We start from the raw sequence: 8,234 nt of genomic DNA on the forward strand, positions 1-8,234 counted from the left end.
AAACTTTGAGGGGCCTTTCTGGGGGAGCTGGGGTGGGAGATTTTAACATGTAATACGAAGTCGAGATAGGAACACGTAAAAATAAGCATTGTCTTCGTTTGTCTTCTGTACCATCTTCTGGCCCCAGATCTCAAGACAGCAATACCAAAATGCCTTGATGGCATCCCGGATGGACAAAACCCCTCAGTCTTCAGACAGTGAAAACACTAAAATTGAATTGACTCTTACGGAGCTGCACGACGGTTTGCCAGACGAGACCGCCAACCTGCTCAATGAACAGAACTGTGTGACACACAACAAGGCCAACCACAGCCTGCACAGTGAAGGGGCCATCTAGAGCGCCCACCGCTGCCCCTCGCCCCCCAACTCCCGAGGCCCCAGGCCCGCCGACCACGAACCCCATTAGCGTGAGCTTGTGTGCCATGCTGCGTCCTGCAACATCCTGAGACCAAAGACTTTGTCCCCTTCCCGGAAGCCGCCGCGGAGGATGGCCAGGGCGGGCACAGAAGCTAGAGGTGTGACGCCAACAGCCAGGACATGGCATTCGAGATTTTGGAGATGAACTTCTTCCACCCAAATAGAATCATGTTTATTTTTTCAGTTGTACCTTCTATCTTTATTCACTCTCCTCCTCCCTCAATTTGCATGAAGTTGAAAATTGTTGCGGTTTATTTTATTTTTTTCCCAAGAGATGATGTTTTTAAACAGTGTCTTTTGCAGAGTTGTACATTGTTGTGTCTGAAACTCTGCCGTGACTCCGTGAGGTGACCTGAGCCCAACGGACTGGCTGCTCCCCCTCCTCCTCCCCCCCCCCCACGGCCGTGTCGCTGTGGAACTTGAAGGATGAATGAAGAAAACTGTGCCGCGGGGGGCGGGGCCGGCACGGCGCCCTCCCCGGGGCCCCCCTCCGCCGCCTCCGCCTCCGCCTCCGCCTCCGCGAGCTCAGTGTTGTTTTAAGTTAACGTTTAACCGCGTCCTTTCCCTCAGAGAGGTTTAACATTTGCTTGGAATGTGATTTCTGCTCCTCTAAGGAATTTTTATCACCAAAATGAATGTTCATGAATTTTAAGGCCACGGTTTATCATTGGCGAGAGGCAAGCGGGCTGCATCCCGACCGACCTTGCTGCAGCCTGGATCCTCGCCCCCGCGCCCCGCGCCCGGCCCTGCGCCCCGCAGCCAGGGCGCCCTAGGGCGCAGGCGGTCCTCCCGGGCCTCGAGGGGCGGCACGGGGGAGGCCCGCGGGGCGGGGCCGGGGGGCTCCGCGGGGCTGCGCCTCCTCGCCCCTGCCCCTGGGCTCCTGGGCTCCCCGGCTCCCCGGCTCCTCGCCCCAGGACCGCCGTGCCCCGCCTCCCGTGCGCCCCCTCCACCGTGCGCCAGGGCCGGTGTGGCCCCAAACAGGGATTCAGAAGCCAAATGTGTGTTGTGGCCATTTCACGTGTGTCTCCGCCTTATTTTAATACCAAATTCATCCCGCGTAGTGAAATTAGTGTCAGGAGATGTTCCTTGAGTGACTGGGTTCCTAACTATCTTATCTGTTCCAAGTGTCAGCCCAAGGGGCGTGTGCGTTTTGTGGGCCACGCCGCACCCCGAGTTGGGCTCCTCCGACGCAGTGACCGCAGGGCGGCCCGCGCGCTTCTAGGCCCTAGCCCAGAAGCCAGGGCTCTCCCCTGGGTCCCGCTGACTGAAGGGAAGGCCTGGGCCCGGCAGCGGGTTCCTCCTCCCTCTTCAAGGTAGGAGTGTGCCCCCCCCCCAAGGTAGGGCTCTGGGAGGATGCGAGCTGGGGTTGGGGAGCCCCCAGCAGCACGCCAGGCTTGCCTCCCGACGAGCAGTGTGGTGGCTCCCGTGTCACAGGCACGTTTATCACAGTATTTCCTCTGGGATGTCCGCCCGGAGGGTCTTCCTCATAGGGTGCCATGCCCCTTGGTGAGGGTCACGGGGTGCCCCCTAAGGGGGCTGAGTGGCCCACTACTGGCACCCAACCTGCCGCCATGGGATGGAGCCCCCACTCTGTAGCTTCATGTTAGTGGGACCCTGCACCCCGAGTATCCCCTTTTATAAACAGATCCATCCAAGAGCAGGTCTGTTTCTAAGACGCATCTAGCCAAGCACAACCCCAGTGTGGCGTGGGAACTGGGACTATCCCCATAAGGAAGTGAACCGTGGGTCTCGCAAGGGGAGCGGCCCCCCTCCAAGCACCACGCTCGTACTCCCGGCCTGGACAGTACTCGCCTCCCCGCTGGGTTGGTGGAGCCTGGCCCTGCCACGCCGGGGTTCCTCTGACTTTCGGAACTCTGCCCCCTTGGCCCAGTCCCTGCTGATCTGCCTTTCCACATGCGGCCTGTCTCAGGGTGCCTTGCTACTGGAAGGAGCTGCTGGAAGCAGGGTTAATGTGTTGGGTCTTTTTCAGAGCCCCCACGGTTCCTTTGTGAATCCTAAAGCTCTGTGAGAGGCCGGGGATTCCAGCTGCTGGCTCCTTGACTTCAGAGAGAAACCAAGAACTTGTCATCACTATCATCCCTACTCAGTGTGGTGGCTTTTTGAAAAGTCTGCTGTAAAGTGCTGGCAGGGATGGCTTTGCAGCAGAGGCTCCTACGCCCAGAGGATGAAACTTTAGTCTTTCGAGTTGGTATTTATTTTCTGTACACCACTCTCTACCTTTGATTATTCATATTTTGTAACAACAGAGAATTGAAAATCGTTCCTGGCTATAGTTAAATATCTGCTTTGGGAAAAGCTCAAGACCCTTCAGATCACACTCAGTCTTGAGTGAGCAGATTCTTGCCCCGGGCCCTGCTTTCCCTCTGGAAACTAACTTCAGGCTATTGAAGGAGAAGCGCTGGCTCATTGCTTCACTGGGCAGCAGGATGATTGTGGCTTAGACGTTCTGTGCAGTCATGTCTATAAAGGGGAGAGTCCGGCAGAGAAGGGCACTGAGTATTTGAGATCTCCGTGTGCAGTGGCCAGGTCTCAGAATGCAGCGCCAGTAGATCAGCCTTGCCTAGGGCTGCCGGCTTTAAGTGTAGAGGGGAGTGGGCTTTGCAGCAGACACGGGTGCTGGTGTCTCGAATGCTGCTGGAGCCCTCGCTATCGGGCCCAGCCCCCGTCTGCCGTGGCTTCTGCGGCCCTGGCTCGGTGGGACCAGACAGGGCCTCCTCCTGATTCTAGCCACTGTAGCATCCCAAAGGTTCCACCTGCAACTGGATCCCTAGTATCTGGATGTTCTCAGGACAGTCTGCTTTGTCGTTATAAATGAGAGGGTTTTGTTCCCCCTACTACCCTACAGGTTCTTTCCCTTTGTTGGTCTCTGTTCATATTTATCAGGCAAGTTCAAAATCCTGTATTTAAAGTTTTAGGAAAACAGAACATTAAGATCTGTATGTACATGGATATGGGGTGCCAGTCAACTAGTTTAAGCCATGGTTCTCACGTAATTTCATACCACTTGACCCCATTCTTCCCTCCTTCCTCACCTTCACTTCCCTCCTTGCCCACGCTGACAAGATTGGCTTCCCCACGTGGGAGGAAGTAGGATACCTTGCCACTTTCTAATGTAACTTTAAGGAACTTCTGTGCAGAGGTTGAACGAAGAACTTCACATCAATATGGAACATTAACTGTGAATATGTTTCCCTGTGCTATCCCCAGTACCATCTCACTAAAGGATCAGCTTTCCAAGTCTAGGAAAGTAGTGGTAGGTACAAGTAGAACTGCATTTTCCCTAGGAGTGGAGGTAATAGGAATTGGGCTGGGCAGGGACCACAAGCTTCCGCCCCCCACTTCTCTCAGGTTGAGAAGCAGACCTCAGGAGGCCCTTGGCTGATTGAGCCTCTGTCCTGGCTGGTCAAAAATAAGAACAAACCCCAACCCTATCATCTTCTGAAAACCAGCCAGGGATCTATGGCCCTCTTCACTCATCCTGGGCCAAGATCCCAAGGTTCCTCCAGGGCTGGCCAGGGGTGATCACCAACGAAAGACTCCTCTGAGCCAGTACAGGAAGGGTCCTCAACTTGGAAACAGCTGCCAGGGGAGGGTTGACGTGGCACATGTCACGCCTCAAGTTCTCTGGTGGCATGAACAGCAGGAATGATTGCCCTGCCAGTTTTGACCCCAGAGACAGGTTTTTCTTGCAGGGGGTTGACGGAGCTGGCCATTCAGGATGTGGGGGCTTCTGGGGCGCCGGTGCAGTTTCCAAGGACATGGTTTCTGGGCTGGGCTTGGTTCCACTGTAGGCTCTGCGCTCGTGGTGCTTCCATCCAGCAAGGAAGGACGTCTGTGTCAGTTGTAGATGAATGCAAAGTTAGGAGGGAGTTAGAGAACTGAGTACGAAAGTGGTTTGGAGTGATTCAGAAATTTTCCGATGTAAATTTATCAATGAGCAACCTACTCAGTGGATTTTTATATCTCAGGGCCATTTACAGATCTTTATCTTTTCATATTTCTTTTGTATTCAAGTGGGCTGATAAGAGAGATGAGTTCAGGGAACTCTGAGATGAGGTTCATTTGCCTCCATTTGAGGGCGAGCTTGCTGATGTCACCGTCCCTCCAGGCTGTGGCAGTGGGCCTTCTTCCTCTAACACTCGCAGGCATTCTTCCTGCAGTGAGTGCTTACCTGCTGGTTTTCCTTCTGCCCTGTCTGAAGATTCCCAGAGTCCCTGGTCAGCCCGAAGGACAGAAGGAGGCAATGGCAGTTCATAGCAATTGCAGACCTTGGAGCAGCTTTCCTCCTGCCTTGGGCTGGGGACTTTCTCGGCTTCTTAGACCTTTGTGGTTGGCTCTACACAAGTAATCTTTCTGTGTATGCTAGAGCCACTGACATTTCACTAGACTCATTGTAAATATCTTCCGATGGGAAATACCAGGCTGTACTTGAAGCAACATTTAGAAACAAAGGTTCTAGTAGCAAGAGCGTAAAGTTCTAGGAATTTGTATAGCAAGGTTTTTATGTACACAGCTCCAACACATACTATACGAAAGACTTGAGTTAGTACACATCTTTGAGTTCGAATACCCACTTATGTTGAGTTTAAACATAAACTGGAAGAATGGCTTGCCTTGCCTGGCAGGGTATCTTCTGGTATTTGCCCACATCTGACCCAACACGGATTCACTTGGAAAGTGATTCTTTTGGGGCCAGATTCTTCTTAGGCTCACCCTGGGAAGAATTCTTACAGACCTGGTGGGGCTTGGGTGTGCCTTCCCTTTTTGTTGGAGGCCCAGGCCCTTGGTATGCTTAGCCGGTCTCAGGCTCCTGGAGTAGGAAGGAGTAAGGCATCAGGACTTTCATTCCCCTGAGAGCCCCAGCTTAGCTTCTGATTCATTCTTCCCCATGTCTGAAGTCTACTGTGAAGGCGGAGTGTATCAGTCCATTGACTTATCTTATTTCTGGAGTCTTAAATCTACAAATGTATATGCTTTATTTTATATTATTATTTATTATGTACATATGCCTCTACTGTTAGTACATTGTGACTAAGACGAGATATTTTCTAGAGCCCCTCATCCATGGAGCCTAGGGTTCTCTTGTCCCTTAAAGGGGTGAGAAAGCAGTGGGTTTTTTTTCTTTTTTTTTTTTCTGTTTTTGCCATAAAGAGGTTGCTGCTCTTAGGTTGACCCTAGCATCCCTGGTCCCTTTTACTGGGCTCACCAATATTCCTGATGGACTAGTGTTTGGGATGAGGATGGAGGCCTGTCTCCGTCATGGTAGGGGTCTCAAGTACATCTGCGACATGCTTGAGAGGTGGTTTCCTGGTGACTGGGTCTATTCTGTATAACGGTACAGCATGGATGTGAGACCAGAGCCTTCTTCCTCACTTCCACCTCCCAAGCCAGGTTGGGAAACTGGCCCCACAATAGTGATGGCCTCTAAATTCCTACCTTGGATTGCAGAATCCGTCTCTCGGGACCATGGAAGCTGCCTGCCCATCTGGGCTTCTTATAGACCTTTTCATGGTTTTGAGGCCCAACGCCTGCATTGCCTTGGCCCTCAAGTAAGACCCTGCTTTGTGTCTGATTTTCATCCTCCTCAGCATTTACTGTGTTATAGTGTACATTTCATGCTTTTCAGCAGTGAAGCTCTCCGAACACAGTATTCAGAGCTGTGTACATAAGCCTAAAGAAGCACAAATGACATGTATAGGTTTCATGAGCTGATTGTCATAATGAATGCATTTTATAATTCAAATGATGTTGTAGATTTACAATCTCTCCTATTTATTTTGTACCAATTTATTTGTAAATTTTGTGATTGTTTTAAAAGGTTTTGTTCATTTCTATTATTCTATTTAGATAAATGATGATTTTCTGTTCACCCTTCCAGCGGATGTGTGTTCCCTCTTTCCCCTTCCATCTATGCAACACCAACCTCAGTCCCCTGCCCAGTGGCCTGGCTGTACTGGTGAGAAAGCTGGGATTGGTTGTCTGTTGGCATGGCAACACAGCAGGGCATTTCCTTTGGACACACACCACAAAGTCTTACGTACCAGAGAGGGTTGCTAGAACTGTGCCTCCACCTTTACCATAGAGTCTGGTGCCACCAGTTCTGAGGAGGTTAGGGGGGAGGGGGGCTTCTCCTTTGCAAGGATTATAGTCCCATCAGTTCATTTTAGTTAAGGACCCTGAGGAAATCCACTCAAATTGTTCCAACATTGGCGGCTCAGTCACTAACAGCACACAGTTCAGCTGGGCAAACGTCCAAGCTGTTTTTTCCTAGGCAAGACCAGAGGCCTCCTTCAAGCCTCTCAGCTGGCTCTTGAGGAGAATGGCTCTGTAGGTCCTCTGCTCCGCAAAGCCTAGGGGAACGGTGGTAGCGAGCACAGATGTTCATTCTCAAGTTACAAACATCAGACCGGACCTTGGGGAGTCGTGTTCAGATGCTCTTCAGGATGCAGTGGGCATCCACCTTCCCTGATAATCCAGTGTTGGGGCCCCATCCTCTTCCATCACTACTGCTTTTCAAGTCTTTAGGTTCCTTCTTACCTGCATCACTCAGGTGCTTCCAGACCCTGCATTATCTTCTGGTCAAGGTTCCCAATCCCCTTTTGTGACTTATCCCTCGATGACGTCTTTCTGGAATCTTTTGGCCTCCACTCTGTCTCTATTTTACACTCCAGAGAGGATCGTGCTCTGACTGGTCCCTTATTTTCTGCACCGTGTGGTTTAACCCTGATGTCTGCAATCTGCTTTACTTACACTTGCCCTGTAGATGGGGACAGTTCATGAAGAACTATTGGCTTTGAGACACACCTGACTTCATCACCATGCCCCCCAGTCATTACCCCCAATTTCTTTGAAGTATTAACGGGGTAGTTCTATGTTCCAGTGGTTACCTTTTGGGGAGCCTGCTTACTTTCCTTAGATGCAGAGAAGCAAGCACGGAGGGCCAGGGAAGGATTTCTCTAACACGTGGAGTCCCAGTTGGCTGTTTTGCTTTTTCTTGCTTTACTCACTTTGTCTAGAGGAGTCCTGAGTTCAAATCAGGAAATTTCCCAAGGAAAGGAGAGGTGATTTTTCCTGCTGTTAAGATGAGATTTTCCTGAGTTTTCCCTCTGTATCCATGGGGTGCCCATGTGGACACACTGGACACAAGTTTATTACTAAACTTTACCATGAGAAAAGCTCTAGGGTTCCTATTTCATATAAGAAATTATGCTCCCCAGCACTTCTTATCAACTCAGCACTTCTAAGGACACAGACTATGACTCACCAGAGAGCCTTGTAGAGAAAATGACTGCTACATCCTGAATGAGCGACCTTTTTATAATCTGGAGTGGATTTCTGAATTTTTATACTTTTTGAAAGTAAATTCAACAGTGACACTTCTTTAGTAGAGCGCCGAAAGTTGGATTAGATGGCTAATAAACTCTTGTTTTGTAAGACTTTCGTTTTTCCTCCAAGATCCTCACATCTGTGCTCATACTGTCCCATTCCAAAAAAAAGGAATGGTTTATGAGGCCCTTTTGCTGTAACATTCTGGTGGCAGGCCATCTCCCCTGGTGGAGGGCTCTAAGCCCTAAGGACACAAGGGAGAAGTTGCAGTTCTTTGTCAAAGTGTTCTTCCTGCTGGGGAATTCGTGATTGTGAAGTGCTCCGACAGTAGGCTAATACAGGATGGGAATTTTTAGATAGAGCTGATTTCCTTACTAGGCTTCTGCTACATCATTGACTTAAGGACAGTGGGTCCAAGAATAAAGTTACTTGCTTCACTCCTATACCCATAAGTCACACATTACTTCTGG

General features: G+C 50.6%; 1 protein-coding gene across 2 annotated transcripts in view; it reads left to right on the top strand.

Annotated features, from left to right (window-relative positions):
• Nucleotides 1-6,315, top strand: part of CNNM2 (cyclin and CBS domain divalent metal cation transport mediator 2) — a 153,434-nt gene extending 147,119 nt beyond the window's left edge. For both annotated transcript variants that reach the window (XM_055300214.1, XM_055300216.1), the window contains one exon: nucleotides 128-6,315. In XM_055300214.1, the coding sequence (XP_055156189.1) occupies nucleotides 128-337 (210 nt within the window). In that variant the 3' untranslated portion in view covers nucleotides 338-6,315. The remainder of the gene's footprint in view (nucleotides 1-127) is intronic.
• The last annotated feature ends 1,919 nt before the right edge of the window (nucleotides 6,316-8,234 follow it).

Source organism: Nyctereutes procyonoides, unplaced genomic scaffold, assembly GCF_905146905.1.
Source record: "Nyctereutes procyonoides isolate TBG_1078 unplaced genomic scaffold, NYPRO_anot_genome, whole genome shotgun sequence".
NCBI lineage: Eukaryota > Metazoa > Chordata > Mammalia > Carnivora > Canidae > Nyctereutes > Nyctereutes procyonoides.